Raw genomic sequence first — 16,275 nt, 5'->3', positions numbered from 1 at the left:
AAAAACATTTTTTTTTTAGTATTTTAAAATTCCAAGCCCTTTTTTAAATACTAGTAGACTGTACAGAGACCGAAGCAGGTAAGACAAAGACTATATCAAAATAATGAAATAGTAGTTGACTTAAAAATACAAATTAGAGTTTTTTATATTGTAGGCGGCAGGAATGGGCTTTTAATAAATAAAATATTTATTATTATTATTATTATTATTATTATTATTATTATTATTATTATTATTATTATTATTATTATTACTGTTGTTGTTGTTATTATTTTTTATTAATTTTACTGTTACGCTAATCATTAAACTGCGGGAACAGTTTATTAAATAGTAGTAATTATTTATTGAAGTCTATAATTTAGGACACTGAGAGAACATTTAGAAAAACGAGGGGAGGATTTATTCAATTAAATTGAGATAATCCTTTATTAAATTAAGGGGAAAAAAATATTATTATTGTTATTGTTAGTAGTAGTAAGAGCAGTCGTATTACTACTACTTTTCATTAAACTGGTGGAACAGTTTATTAAATTTAGGTAATTATTTATTAAACTCTAACGCTCTGGATGACATATTTCATGCACCGATCATTTATTAATTCTGTTAATTTCAATGTTTAAACTAAATTGTGCTGAAATCCAGAAGCTTCGGAACTATTATTCGGGTCCGTGTCTCCACCCGGAACCTTTATGAAACCGGCGGTCTGTTTGCCACGTAGAGATCAGTTCTGCCCTTTGGCTGATTTTCTCTCCGGATAAAGTTACTGTTTTATAGTTTCTCTGGATCCGGATTAATAAAGGAAGATGGTGAGTATTAAAGCGCTAATAATCTCAGATTAATCCCGCTGTTTCTGACCGCTGTCTGTGTTTAAACCGGTAAAAAACGCTGTTATTTAGCGGAGAGCTAACAGGCTAACATTAGCACCCGGATTCTGTAATATAATAAATAAAGAGCGTAAAACCGATTATAACCTTTATTTACAGTAAAGATACACTTTTATTAACTGGTTGTGGATTAACTGCTCGTGTTTAAGGTTAAAGATGATCTGAATAAAAGATGATTAGTGTTAAAGTGACTAACGGAAACATTAGCCTAGACTTCCATTCATTTCAATACAAAAATAATAAATAAACTGAAATAAACTAAATGTGTTGTTTTAGCTTTAATTAAACTTTAATTCAGGTTAGTTTTCGTGAATTATAGCTTGTTTATTTAAGTGTACTGATGTTGGATAATTCTTAAGCTGTATATCCAGTATTATCCACGTAGGCATAACTCTGCAGCCAAACTTATTAAATAAAAAAAAATTAAAGAAGTAAATATGGGTTTAAAACAGCCAGAAGTGGCCCGTGACGATACGTTTAAAACTTATGCATGCTATTAGAATTGTCAGATATCATAGTTTAGTGAGTGATCTGGAGTCATATAACTTATACAGAGCTGTGATAAAGTAAGTTATTTGTCGCCTACAGATTTCTTTAGTTTTTGCTTTCTTTTCTGATTTTTTTTCTTTTTCAGCAGACACCACCCCCACTTTAAATGAATAATTAGCTTTATTAGTGTGTATACAGAGGTATAGTTACTGTGATCATGGTGCATATAATAGAGAGATAGTAATAGAAGCAAAATAACAGGCCAAAAAGGGGAGAGACAAAAAAACCTTACAAAATATAGCAAAAAAAAGTCAGATATTAAGGAACAACAACAGCGAAAGTATAAGAGCTACAATAGAGAAACAAATACGTTTTTGTATAATATGTGGAAATAAATAGAGAGAAAAGAATTAGAGAAAGAGATAAGTATCTGCCATTTCTCTCTCTCTCTCTCTTTCTTTCTTTCTTTCTCTGTCTGTGTGTGTGTGTGTGTGGGGGGGGGGATTAGGGCTGCAACTAATGATTATTTTGTTAGTCGACTAATCTGATGATTGTTTTGTGGATTAGTCGATTAGTCAACAATTATTTCTGTCATGTTCTCCATCTCTAAAAACAATAAAAACAGTTACAAATTATATTTAAAAGGCGTTATTTAAAATATTTAAAATTATATTTAAATGTCTGGATGTTGTGAAAAGTGCTGATATTTAGTGAGTTAATTTGAAATCTGTGCATTTTTGGGCAATTTGGGCACTTTAGGAGAGGCAGACGAAGTTAAGACGTTTACCCATCACCCATTGCGCTTCTGTTCCCAGCCCTTTGTGTAATGCAGTACTGTTACAAATGAACACTTAGTCGACAATTAAAATTTGTAGTCGACAAATTTAAATAATCAACACTGTCGATTATATTGATTAATCGTCACAGCCCTGATCGGAACATTCAGGCAGAGGTTTTGGATGTATAGGAGGATTACCTGTGTAATGGTTGTGTTAGTGGTGTGTTGATCATCTGTGTGTGTGAGAGCTTCGTTTTTATTATACTATTATAATTTTTTTATTATACACTTTGAATAGTTAATTCTCCATCACTCATTCCTTTCTGCTCTTGTATTTCAGGTGTCTGTAATTAATACAGTGGATACCTCACACGAGGACATGATCGTAAGTATTGGTTTGGTGGTTTTAGTGAACTTTGGTCTATTTTGTGTGCCTGATTGAGAATTCTTTAATAATCATTATCATCATCTTTATCTTCTCTTTCTTTCTCAGCATGATGCCCAGATGGACTACTATGGCACACGACTGGCGACCTGCTCCTCTGATCGCTCTGTGAAGATCTTTGATGTAAAGAATGGAGGACAGATTCTTGTGGCTGATTTGAGGGGGTAGGCAGTTTTATTTTTTGGAATATTCATTAATGTTGCTATAATATTATTACACTGTAAACCCATACAACCCATAAAACTCAAATGATTTAAGTCTGTTTTACATAAAATTTGATATTTCTAAACAATACTCAACTATTGACTATTTTGAGTTAGTTGAACTGAATTTGTGAGCTCATATACTGTACTATTCAAACTGAGTTCTTTGAGTTGAACCAACTGTTAATAACTGAGTTTAGTCTATTTTGCCATTAACAGCTTCTTTTCCATTGGCTTCTGTCACAATCTATTTGCATACTGGGTGTGTCCAACAGTTTCTGACTAACACTCACCATCAGTGTGTAGTGATTCCCCCTGGGCTACCTTACAAATAAATCAACTTCTCCTTTAGTTGTAATAAATTGATGTTCTAAGTTATGATAACTTAAGTTTTCATCCCCCATTACTTTAATTTTTTGAGGCAACCGGTTTCCTCAAGTTTTTGAAGTAAATTCAACTTATCCGGTCTTACAGTTTAGAGTCATTAGGTCATTTAATCGAATATTTAATTTGAAGTGAATGAATGCTTTCAGCACAAATTTATTCATTGTTCTTGATTGTATTCATCTTTTTTCTTTATCTTTGTTTATACAGGCATGAAGGTCCAGTGTGGCAGGTAGCCTGGGCTCATCCAACCTACGGCAACATCCTGGCCTCCTGTTCCTATGACCGAAAAGTCATTATCTGGAAAGAGGAGAACGGGACATGGGATAAGATGTACAAATACACAGGCCACAACTCCTCAGGTACCTTCTGCTGTGTTTATGATTTAATGGACAATAAATTATTTTAATGGATAATAAATTTACTGTGATAAACAATTTAATATTTTTTAAATAAAGTTGACATATCAGTTCATTCAATAGAATCTTCTCAAAAAGGATAATTTTACCATATAATGATACACCAGTGACCTGATAGAGGTGTTTGCTGGAGTGGTAGAGTTGAGGGGGGTGGAGGAAGGTTCAGTCTCATTCCCCAGGAAGCCCATTCACATTTTCAACAGCAGATCTGGTTTAGTTTGGGTGAATAGCTAGCTGACTGAGAGACCACATTTTTCCAGTCCAAATGCGCAGTGAAGTTTGGACAGGGCTCGCATGAAGTTCAGCAACTTTCCCAAAATCTGTTTTAACTTGCATTGAAACAGAAGTTACGGATGTCTGTGCATCACTTTAAATTACGCTTACTGTTATTTTGTTATGTTGCACATTGCTGTTTTAATAGTGCACACTGCTGTTACCAAAAAAGCCACTAGATGGCATTACATATATATATATATATATATATATATATATATATATATATATATATATATATATATATATATATATCTTAATTAAATAATTTGAATTTGACCATTAGTGTCTAATATGGTGTATTATGGATCACTTGTATCACTTTGCATCACTTATATCAAGCCCAACTTTTGAAATAAGATATTGTAAATTTGATGAATCAAACCAATGACTGACCATAGACTAATCTAAAACTGCTGTAAAAAAAGAAAATAGAAAATCGAGAATCGAATCGAATCGTGACCCTAAAATCGGAAATAAAATCGAATCGAGGATTTAGAGAATCGTGACACCCCTATTATCAATATGCCTTTCAAGGCACAGTAGGATGCTTACAATCAAATTCTACACACAATCACCTACACTCAGCACTCAAACAACCCACACCAATAACAAGCGACAGCCAATTGCGCACAGCGTACTCTCAACCGGAAACCACCGTCCATCTGGAGGTGAATTGCATCCAGCACTGAGGAGTGAACCCAGCACAAATCCATATCTGGATATACAGTCTCACAAACACATTCTCACACTCATTTACACTCACAGCATCAAGTACCCGAAGTTACCTGATCTCCATGTTTTTGGACTGTGGGAGGAACGTTGTTTAGGTTAATGATGACTTTCGTAAGTGATGTTTAAGGGTTACGTTAATTTTGCATGTCTGTTGTCCAACAGTGAACTCTATCTGCTGGGGGCCGTATGAGTTTGGTTTGACTCTGGCTTGTGGAAGCTCTGATGGCGCGATTTCAATTCTGACCTACACCGGTGACGGACAGTGGGACATTAAGAAGATTAATAATGCACACACTGTGAGTATTCACTATATTAACAGCACTTTTATTTTCATACAGGCTGTAGCTCTGTTTGCCTGATAGCTTCATCACAAAATAGAACAGTACAGTTTATTACATAGACAGACATACTAGAGGTGGGCGATATGGTCCTAAAATAATGATACCTTTGGCGATATGACAAAACAATTCAATTCGATTCAGTTTTATTTATATAGCGCTTTTTACAACAAAAGTTGTCGCAAAGCAGCTTTACAGAGAAAAACAGGTCCATGCTTCTTATGAGCAGCACCTCAGAAATGCCAATTAAAACACTGAATTAAAAAAATATACACCCCATACTGAAATATTAAAAATACAAGAATTTTATCAGATTTACAGTAAAAGAAGTCAATGATCCAGAATATCATGATACTAATAATAGTAATGCACTCCAAATATCTTCATATATTCAGGATTAAAGTAAAATAAATGATACTGGACAGATATAATCTGTCTCTAGTAGATATATAAAGAGAAATGAGAACAGTGTGATTTTTTCTTTTGCTTAAAACAGCAAAAAAAAAAAAAGTAGAATCCTGATGTGATACAAGTTTACAATTAGTGATGGATGTACAGCTGAGTAGTGGCTAAATAAATAGAAAAATGGGGAAAAAAATCTAAATAAATGTATTCAGAAAAAGGTAAATTAATTTAATAGTTCAGTAAGACCATTCAAATTTTCTTACATGTTTGTGTGTGACTTTAATTTTAAATGCTGTGATAAATATTTCATTTCATTCGACCATTTCTCTCTCGTGTTTCTGCCAGATTGGCTGTAATGCAGTGAGCTGGGCTCCAGCCGTGGTTCCAGGAAGTCTTATAGACCAGCCCACAGGACAGAAACCCCTCTACATCAAGAGATTCGTCTCCGGGGGCTGCGACAACTTAGTCAAGCTGTGGAAGTAAGAATTTGTGCATGTCTTAGCTTTTCTTTTTATAATTATAATTATAGGTGGGCTGAAATCAAAAGTCTGGTCAATAATTTTAATTATAAGAAGCTGCGGAAAGAGTATAAAAAATAGTTCTTATGCTTCTGTCAATTTATTTATAAGAGAATAAAGAAGCAGTGTTGTAATTATGTTTTTTTTTAATTATTATTAATGGATTTACTATAAGTGATTCATAATTGGCACTCTGCAGGACAGTGATTGGCATGGTTAAAAGTGTGCAAGACGCTCCTGTAGGCACTTTCAGAATGGCATTTCTTATCCACAAATTGATCAACATAATAATTTGTTGATTTATAAATAATGCTCGTCACGCTCAGTCATGCCTTTACCACAGTATTGAGCTTTTAACTGAACTGCTGTCGTTTTATTTGCTGATTTTTCTTCACAGAGAAGAGGACGGCCAATGGAAGGAGGACCAGAAACTTGAAGCTCACAGTGATTGGGTGAGAGATGTAGGCTGGGCTCCATCTATTGGACTGACCACCAGCACAATCGCCAGCTGCTCACAGGTAAGAAAAAATGACCAGTTTCTTTAGCTCATTAGTAGCGTCAGTATTGTAGTCTAATAAAAATAAAAATGCCTAGAAAGTTTTGGAAAAGTCATGGAAATTTAGTCTACAAATTGTTTCAGTTTATCAATGGCGAAAATCTATTTTGAGCTTAAAAATACGTCAGCTCAGAGTTAACTCAGTAATTTAAGCATACAAACAATGAAGCTATAGTCACAATGAATACTATACTCAATTTTAATTGTAATTTTAGTTGATTTTTGGTTTTATGGTCTGTCCATGTCTGTACTGGTTTTAAAAAACTTATGGTCATGAAAATTTGCCTTGAAGGCGTTGAAAAGTCATGGAAATCTATTGGTTAAAATGTGTATGAACCATGAATAATATACAAGCCTATATCTCTATAGGCTGATTTATGTTCACTGGTGGTTCCGTGGGCGGGGCATGCCGAAATCTGATTTGTTCCCCCTAAAGTGCCAATTGTGCAAATCCATGCATAATCACTAGTGGGCTCATTAATCACTAATGAGCTAAATAGAAATCTCTGTTATGCTTAAAGCTAGTGTATGAAAGATCTTTGGATGGTCTAGTAATGTTTGGATTGTCCAGTGGTCTCTATAATAAGGAGATTGCTGGTTTGAATCCAGGTCATGCAGCTTGCCATCAACTGTCGGGAAAGGGCGTGTCCAATTTGATAATTAGAAGCTTTGCTTTAGAGTATTTTCTAGAAGAAAAACTGACATTAGAAGTAGTAGAACTAAAAAATGACATGTTATAATGACTGTGTAATAACTATAATAATTAATCTGAGACTGTGAGAAGCTTGTACTGACCTCTACAGTCTCTCTCTCTCTCTCTCTCTCTCTTTCTGCAGGACGGTAGGGTGTTTATCTGGACGTGTGACGATCCCTCCGGAAACACCTGGACCGCTAAACTCCTGCACAAATTCAGCGACGTGGTCTGGCACGTGAGCTGGTCCATCACCGGGAACATCCTGGCAGTATCTGGAGGAGACAACAAGGTCAGTTTGTTTGTTTCTTTGTTCAGATGTATATTTATTGTAGTAATAATAGACTCAGTTTGAGATTTATTATGATGATGGTAAAAGTAAAAGTCTTAAGTTGTCGGATGCTCTGTGTGTATTAAAATAAAATAATTGTATAATTTGTGTGTAATATTTAGCACTGCTTTGGGTTGAATAGATTTTGGATGTACTCAAAAAAATAGTTTAATATTGATTTAAACTTGATTTAATTATTGAGGCTTATTCTGGATGCTGGAGCAAGAGTTGGCTAATTGACATGCAGCCACTTCATTTATGAATAATTTAGCAAAAAAAAAATCAGTCGGCTAAATCATGTTTGCTGTCTGATTCGTACTACACATTGTAGTTCACTGACACCACCATGCTCAAAAATATATTGAACAGTGTTATTCATACCCGATTTGCTGTGCAGTGTTAAATATCTTTAAATTGATATACTAGTGCATCTCAAAAAAGTAGACAGATCTCAGTATTTTAGTAATTCATTTCAACATGTGATTTTGATTATGAAAACCCAAAAATCAGTTCTTTTAAAAAATTAGAATATTATATAAGACCAATTGGTACTTTTTATCAGTGTGGGCAGTGTGCCAAGTCCTGCTGGAAAATGAAATCTGCCTCTCCATAAGGGAAAACAAAACTGCACTGACTTTAGACTTGATAATAAAACACAGTGGATCAACACCAGCAGATGACAGACATGACTCTCCAAACCATCACTTTAGATGAAGATGTTTAGGAGTTTAAAGAAGCTTCAGGAACACGCGTTTCCTTCTTGTTGCTAATTATATAGTCTTGTTAAAACAGGTGATAAAGGGAAAGAAATGCATATTAATATTTAACACCTTATTTGGTGAATAAGGTGTTAAATTTATTCCTTCTTATTACAGAGATAAGGAGGTTGGGATGTTGGAAATGTACTTAAGAGCGAAAAGGCAAAGCGAGGTGCTCTCTCTCTCTCTCTCTTTCTTTCTCTTTCTCTCTCTCTCTAAGAAACCCTTGATTCTCTGCTGCTTTGGGTTCAGGGGTTAATGACGGCAATTATTTCACCTGGGTTTTAACACCCCGGCCGAGTGAGGGTACGGGACCGGCTCCTCCAGGCCGTTCTTCATTTAAGCGAAGTTTCACATACAGCACTCTGCACTCGCGCTGAGAGCTCCTCTCGTGCAATTATTCAGTGTTTTATCCACTTTTTCCTGCGTCTTTTTTTCCGAGACAAATGCACCATTAGCGAGTCCATTTGTAAATCGAAACATATTCCAGCTGCTTTATAATCTGCACGGGGTGCATGAAATTGATTGCCACTGAAATAAATCAAAACATTCCTAATGCACTTTTAAAGCAATGGCTTGACTAGGGGAGTATGATTTCATTTATTTTGTTTAGTGCGCTGTTTCAGGAAAGGTGCTGCATTTTAAATCCCCCAGCACCGTGCATCACATTAAAATACTCATTTAATGCTTCATAACAAACCCAACCCAAAGCACTCTAAACTGAACCTGAAAACTCGCAGTGTTTTCAGTTGATGTGTGATTTGTGTGTGTTATATAGATTACCTGATGTTTAATGCCATTAAAGCGGTTTTGTGTAGCAATCGGCATGGCATCTTTTTACTGCTGGGAATGCACAATGATATCTGAATTATATCGATATTGGGTGATAACATTTTATTTATTTTTATTTATTTATTTATTTATATACTCAAGAGGAAGATGGATGATCACAAGCCATCAAACCACCAAACTGAACTGCTTGAATTTTTGCACCAGGAGTAAAGCAGCATAAAGTTATCCAAAAGCAGTGTGTAAGACTGGAGGAGGTGAACATGATGCCAAGATGCATGAAAAAAAACTGTGAAAAAAACAGGGTTATTCCACCAAATATTGATTATTTCTGAACTCTTAAAACTTTATGAATATGAACTTGTTTTCTTTGCATTATTTGAGATTTATTATTTGAAAGCTCAATTGTTTATTGACTCATCGGCAATTGCTGATATGGTCAATATTTCAAATCAATACTTGCTGATGTATTTATTTTATGCTGAAAAAAAATAGTTTTATACTTAGTTATACTGGGGTGTATAGTCTCTCTGCAAAAAATATTATTTATTATAAAGGTGTATATCGGCATCGGCAGATATATACATGTGTAATATCGGATATCTGCATCAGCCCAGAATTCCCACATCAGTCCACTTTTTATAAATATAATTTGTATTTATAGCATGAATAAAACAAACATTGCAGAAAAATTTAAAGTCATTAGTTTGAGAAAATGCATAAAAACAAACACAAAAACTGCTAGAAGAAGTGTTTTCCTGACGCTTGGTTGTTGTTGGTTTGGGCTGCAGGTGACGCTGTGGAAGGAGTCGGTGGACGGACAGTGGTCCTGCATCAGTGACGTCAATAAGAGCCAGGGGGGCTTGTCCTCCATCACAGACACCCAGCAGAACGAGCAGTGAGGCGGAGACCTGCGGAGAGCGTCTGGTGGAGAACAGGCCACGCCTCCACGGACAGGATGGATGAGGCCCGAGAGCCTAAAAGACTTTTCCAGAACATTGTTCTATCGTTCATTCAGACATGAATCCATGTGGCGAGACCAGTCCTAAACTCTCTTAATTTTACAATTCATTTTTTCTTATTTTTCCAATTAAATTTCCTCACAAAAGATAACTTTCAATAAAAGTATTAATAAGTTAAATGTGATTGATTGCTTGTTGTTGTGTGTGATTTTTTTTGTTTTTTGTTTTGGATGTAGGTGCTAACACATTTCTTTTAAAATATAAATGTAGTTTAATTGGAGTAAAATTGATGGAAACCCACAATAAAAACAGTCATGAATAGCATGAATGAACATGATTAAAGGGGTGTAGGCTGAAGATGTGGATTTATGTAAATGTGTAGGAAAAACTGATTTTAAACAGAAACGGCACATTTTAAAGCCTTAGTGGCGTACTGAAATTTCTATTAAAAACGTTCTGCAGTACATGGCTAGCCCCTTGAAAGAATAAGCAGATTGTTTAATGTTCCTTTTAAAAATTAAGAAATTATCATGAAAAACATGAAACAAAACTACATTTTCTTTTTATTCAGACAATTTGTTTTTTTTCCCCCCAGCATTTCATTTTTTACCAATGTAGCGAAGTAAATTACTTGTATCAAAATGAACTTAAAAACTACTTAAAAATTACAAATTACTCATAAAATCTACTCAATTACAGTAAAGTGAGTAATTGTAATTAGTTATTTTCTACCTCTGCACACTATTAATAAAACCTTCATAAACTGCCTTAATGTAATGTGATTTTAAGCCTATTTAAGATTTGCTCGAGCGGACTCTTTAAAGCTATAGGCGTGGATGCCGGTGTTCCCCTGAGCTCAGTGCATGTGTTATAAACGTCAGGTTAAACGCAGCAGATGCATGCCAGTCTCCATCATGCTGATGAGTGCCAGTCTGAGTGCCCGCTGATGGATTTTGGAGGAACGCGTGTTTCGCAGAAGGAGATAAGTCAATGTCACGTTACCAGTTGCCACTGGGTGTTTTTTAAAGCCGCCCCTTTACAGTGATTCACTGTGAACTCTGAGTGACCCTGTGAGAACTTCAGTGAGAGTCTGAGGATACAGGAGAAATCAGTGAGGTTTATTCTGTTTAATTCCCTGCAGTTCCTCTTAAATCACTGTGATTAATAATACAGTAAAACAACAGAGGATTTTAACATTGAATTGGTTTGATTGCAGGTTTGTTCATTATTATTTCTGTCCTAAATTAAAAGTTCATGCTCTGAAGACTACTCAAGCTACTCCATCCACTATCTAGGAGAATCAAAAGCATCATAATGATGAGATCATCTTAAAAGAACATTTAAAAATAAAATCCAGCCAATCCTCCCAATTTATCTTGCTAATTTTACCACTTGTCAAGCTGCAACTCTTAACTTAAGCGGCTGTGTATCACCCATCACTAGTAGAGCACTAGTAGATTCTCTGTCCAAAGCCTGACCCGATTTCCCTCCACATTCCTCGGGCCAAAAGCAGTGTGTAAGACTGGTGGAGGAGAACATGATGCCAAGATGCATGAAAATGAAAATGTGATTAAAAACAGGGTTATTCCACCAAATATTGATTTCTTACTCTAAAAACTACTTTATGAATATGAACTTGTTTTCTTTGCATCATTTGAGGTCTGAAAGCTCTGCATCTTTTTTATTTTATTCCAGTCATTTCTCATTTTCTGCAAATAAATGCTCTAAATAACAATATTTTTATTTGGAATTTGGGAGAAATGTTGTTCGTTGTTTATAGATTAAAACAACTCTCTCTCTCTCTCTCCCCCTCTCTTTCTCTTTACTCTCTCTATATTTACTCTCCCCACTCTCTATCTCTCTCGCTCCCTCTTTTTCTCTCTCTCTTTCTTTTTCTCTCCCTATTCTCTCTCTCTTTACTCCCTCCATCCACTCTTTCTTTCTCTATTCTCTCTCTCTTTTTTCTCTCTCTCTTTCCCTCTCTTTAATCTCTCTCTCTATATTTTGTCTCCTCTCTCTCTCTCTCTATCTCTCTCTCTTTATTTCTCTATTCATCCCTCTCTTTACTCCCCCCCTCTCTCTTCTCTTCTCTCTCTCTTTTTACTCTCTCTTTCTCTCTCTCCATATTCTCTCTCTTTGCCCCCCCTCTCTCTCCCTCTTTTTACTCTCTCTCTCTCTCCCTATTCTCTCTCTCTCTTTACTCCCCCCTCCTCTCTCTCTCTCTCTCTCTCTCTCTCTCTCAGTTCCCCCCTGCGCGGATTGTGGACCGGGAGGACCGAGTTGAGACCCGGTGGTTCGGAGCTCATCCCTCGTGTTTTTGTTCCGGATCCGAGTCGCTCGTGCCGCGGCTCCGGAGCGCGCGCTGGCCATGCCGAGCTGGAGGAACCTGACCTTCTGTCTGCAGAGAATCCACGAGGACGGTAGGAGAGCTGGGTTCTGGTTCTGCTGCTGGTTCTGCTGCTGGTTCTGGTTCTGGATGAATGGGATGACGCTACTCTTCCTCTCAGGATCAGGCTGGGGGGTGTGGCGCCAAATTCAGCACAGGTGCGCGTGGTTTAGCCCAGAGCGCACGTGTGTGACAGGTGTGTCTCGAGGTTTTGTGTGTTCTGGAGGTTCCAGTGGTCCAGTTGGAGTAGAAAGTCTAACAGATAATACAGTGCTGTCATAACAACAGGAAAAGTACATATTGTGTGGCTTGAAATGCTTAAAAGTCATGCACTAATTCTCTTCATTAATTTTTGGTGTGGTTAATTTTGGGCATAACGTGAAATAATAAACCAATCAGAGTGTCTCTTGCTCATCATTCCCTTTAAGAGGATTTTGGTGGATTGCTATTTTAACGGTGCAGCTACCTGGACGTGTCCAACAAACTGGTTGACGCTGTGAAGGAGCTCCAGCAGCTCATTTACGGGAACAGCAATGTTATTTTATTTACTGTTCTGTTTATTGTTGATGTAAAAGTTGGGTTTGTGCACTGCTGCATGTCCTTGTGTATATATAATGGGCGTGGAGGTACGCGCATTGAGCATGCATGATGCACCTGTGTTACCAAGATAACGATGAATGTCTGACTGTTGGCGTCTGTCTAGGTTGTATTCAGTCAGTGGAGCTCCTGTGTTTTCTGTTACCAAGATAAACAAGATAAAACTCCAGAAATGTACCTGAACACACCTCATTTCCAGAACACCACGCCCATCAGTGTAGATATATTCAGAAGATCTGCTGCTATTGTGTAAGATAGCAATAAGCATTACGATGCACCTTGCACAGGGTTTTAGGGAGTTTTGGGATACCCCTGCATCCTCCTCAGATCGAGACAAGAATTTCCTTATACAAATTCTTCATGAAGATGCTTCCTTTTTTTCTCCACTTACAGCTTCCTACCTCATTTACTGGAATCACACCTCTCGTTAGTTTGCTGATTCGCGCTTTGCTGAGCTGGTGAAAGGTGTAGATGGTGTTGAGGTGGAGCAGAATGTGCTGCTTTCTTCTCTGATATCTTTGTTTTCACTGTCAGTGTGATGCTATGATACAGAATGATGTGCTGCTCTCATAAAGACATTTTATTTCAGTCCACTGCTCTTAACATCACATCAGAGGTCAGAGCATATTTATCTTTTAAGGCCAAGTGGTGAACTCCACAGACTGATCCTAGAATAACAAGTCTAAACCCAGAGTGAACAAGTGACAATGTAGAGTCACACCTATTAAGTAGTGCTGCACAATGTATGGTTTCAGGTGCAATTTTAAATAGAATTTTGAAATGCTTTTTTAATACTTTTTACTGTGTGATGCAAAACTAGTGTGAACTGTTCATATTGTACCTAATATTTACAAAATTTCATAATTTCTTTATTTTTTTTACCAAATGTCATCATTAAACAACAAAATATTGCAATATGATTTTTTTTTACCTCTTAATATCGTGCAGACTCCTTTCCGAAGGATTGTAAAGTCCTAGACAAGAAACTGGATTCAAGGTCTTTCTACTTGTAGGTAGAGGACGCGCAGAGTTGATGCAAATGCATCAATATTTATTTTATTGTTTTAGAACAAGGAATACAAAGAAAACCAACAACCTAACAGATGTAACATAACGTACAAGAACTGACAAACTAACACTGAAACCAAAGGGCAATATACTGTATATGGAAGAGGACAGGAAACAGGAAACACCTGAGCAAAGGTAACGAGGGGGCGGAGCTACAAATGAATACAGGTGAAGACACTTAAGGTTATGCGCAGGGGAAGGTGAATAAACAGGAGGGCAGATCGAACACGGAGACAGAGACAGGACAGACAGGACGTGACAACTTGTATATGTCTGTAAAACTGAAATAACCATAGACGTTGTACTGAGCATGACAACATATATAGATAGCTTTTTTAGTTTTAGTAGTATAGTAGATTAATTTAATACACTATTATAATTACTATAATAACTACCAGTTTATTACCGGAAAGTAATTTACATTAATTTAATGTACTATTACATTTAGTAATAATACATTAAATATGATACAAAAAGTTATTTAAACAATGCCATAGAATCCAAGTCTTCAAATATGGACCTTGAATTCCTTTCTCAGTTCTGGAATTGAAGGAAAGTTTGTTCGATTGATTGGCCACTTATGAGTTTGTTCAGAGTTTTTAATAATTTTAAAGAATTTTATAGAATACCCATTTTTGGTTTAATAAAGAAGCATATAATTAAAAGAGATCTGCAAATAGGCGCAGTACCAGTAAAAAAAAATAGGACACTTCCTTTTTTATTGCATTTTTGCTTTATTTGTATGATTTTCTTAATTGTAAATGAACACATATGGAATTATGCAGCTAACAACAATTTTAAACAATATAGAATATCACAATAACATCATTTATTGCAATTGCAATTTATTATCCAAACAAAAATAGTCATTGTGACAAGATTGCATTTCATCAAACGTGATTCTCCTATGGCATTTTGCTTTAAGAATCTGTTGCAGCACCTTTATTTTTAAGAATGTGCCACTGGCTTCTCGGTTTACACCAACACTAGGTTTAATCCGTGACTGGGAAACTGACCTCACGTAATGGTCACAGTCCTCAGTCAGAAAGGTCACCGGACGTCCGTGCGGTATTTAGTTTGTTGAGATGGTGTTAACTACTGCTTGTACATAACTGGCGACTTGGTGTAAAGTAACTTTTGTTAAAGGACACCATGTTTGACACGTTTGAGATACTGTATCTTGAGTACCAGAACTTTACCATCAGTACCTTTCAGCACCAGCATTCAGTATATTTGCAGTTATTTGGTTCATTAGTATATACTAGTGCATCTTAAAATTCATTAACATCCTTAAATGTTATTTTATTACAGTAATTCAGTCTGAAAAACTAGTGTCTCAGAAAATTTGAATATTATATAAGACCAATTGGTACTTTTGGCAGTGTGGGCAGTGTGCCAAGTCCTGCTGGAAACTGAAATCCACATCTCCATAAAAGTTGTAGCAGCAGAGAAAAGTTCTGTAAGATTTTGATGGAAAACAAAAAACTGCATTGACTTTAGACTTGATAATTAAACACAGTGGATCAACACCAGCAGATGACAGACATGACTCTCCAAACAAACCATCACTGATTGGTGGAAACTTCACACTAGACCTCGAGCAGTTTGGACTGTGTGTCTCTCCACTCTTCCTCCAGACTCTGATCCCTTCATTTCCTTTAAATGAAATGTAAAATTTACTGATGATCAGTGATGGTTCGTTTGGAGAGACATGTCTGTCATCTGCTGCTGTTGATCCACTGTGTTTTATTATCAAGTCTAAAGATATATGATATATGATGTATGATAAATGATATATTGTGTAACCTTTTTGCCTGTCATTATAATACATATAGAGTTTTAGGCAAATAATCTCAGATAATCAAATTCCTGCTAAATAAAAAACTTTTGATACCTCGTCTTGAGTGCTCTCTCTCTTCTCTCTCTAATTTGGTGAATCTATTAAATATTGCACGTTAAAGAGCTGCAACATGAGGTGCCAAGTAGCGATGCGCCCCACAGGATGCAAACGCAATAATTTCGCATTCGCTCCCATTTGCGGAGCAGCGCTGACGTTTTTCTGCAACATAAGGATGGAGATTACGTTAATTGGAGACACTTGAGAGATTTGCATTTTCTCAGCGATGCTCTCGCAGCGTGAGAGCGCCACAGAGAGCCCATTTTTCGAGGCCCGGAACGTCTCGGCTCGCCGAGCAGACGTCTGCGGAGGAACGTTTAGTCGACTGCAGAAATCCTGTATCAGTCCAGGAAGGAAAGGCATGGAGAT

At 36.4% G+C, this 16,275-nt stretch overlaps 2 protein-coding genes across 3 annotated transcripts in view; both read left to right on the top strand.

Moving 5' to 3' along the window:
* The first annotated feature begins 663 nt into the window (after positions 1 to 663).
* Positions 664 to 10,142, top strand: sec13 (SEC13 homolog, nuclear pore and COPII coat complex component). The gene is made up of 9 exons (XM_007251494.4): positions 664 to 806; positions 2,492 to 2,536; positions 2,645 to 2,760; positions 3,394 to 3,545; positions 4,773 to 4,906; positions 5,699 to 5,832; positions 6,269 to 6,389; positions 7,264 to 7,410; positions 9,788 to 10,142. Exons 1-9 carry the CDS (start codon positions 804 to 806, stop codon positions 9,896 to 9,898), a joined length of 963 nt encoding a protein of 320 aa, XP_007251556.3. The 5' UTR covers positions 664 to 803; the 3' UTR covers positions 9,899 to 10,142.
* A 2,085-nt stretch (positions 10,143 to 12,227) lies between these two features.
* Positions 12,228 to 16,275, top strand: part of grip2b (glutamate receptor interacting protein 2b) — a 191,414-nt gene continuing 187,366 nt past the window's right edge. The window contains exon 1 of one of the 2 annotated variants that reach the window (XM_022682191.2): positions 12,228 to 12,378. In XM_022682191.2, coding sequence (XP_022537912.2) covers positions 12,327 to 12,378 — 52 coding nt within the window. In that variant the 5' untranslated portion in view covers positions 12,228 to 12,326. The remainder of the gene's footprint in view (positions 12,379 to 16,275) is intronic. The other variant, XM_049471876.1, reaches the window with a different exon arrangement.

This window comes from Astyanax mexicanus, chromosome 24, assembly GCF_023375975.1.
Source record: "Astyanax mexicanus isolate ESR-SI-001 chromosome 24, AstMex3_surface, whole genome shotgun sequence".
Classification (NCBI taxonomy): domain Eukaryota; kingdom Metazoa; phylum Chordata; class Actinopteri; order Characiformes; family Acestrorhamphidae; genus Astyanax; species Astyanax mexicanus.
Note: the sequence above shows the minus strand (reverse complement) of the source record. Positions and strands in the feature narration are given on the sequence as shown.

Excerpts from the sequence above, each read along its gene's own strand:
- sec13 (XM_007251494.4), top strand. Across the intron at positions 2,537-2,644 it reads CCTCACACGAGGACATGATC|CATGATGCCCAGATGGACTA; the intron begins GTAAGTATTGGT and ends TTTCTTTCTCAG. Across the intron at positions 4,907-5,698 it reads AGATTAATAATGCACACACT|ATTGGCTGTAATGCAGTGAG; the intron begins GTGAGTATTCAC and ends TGTTTCTGCCAG.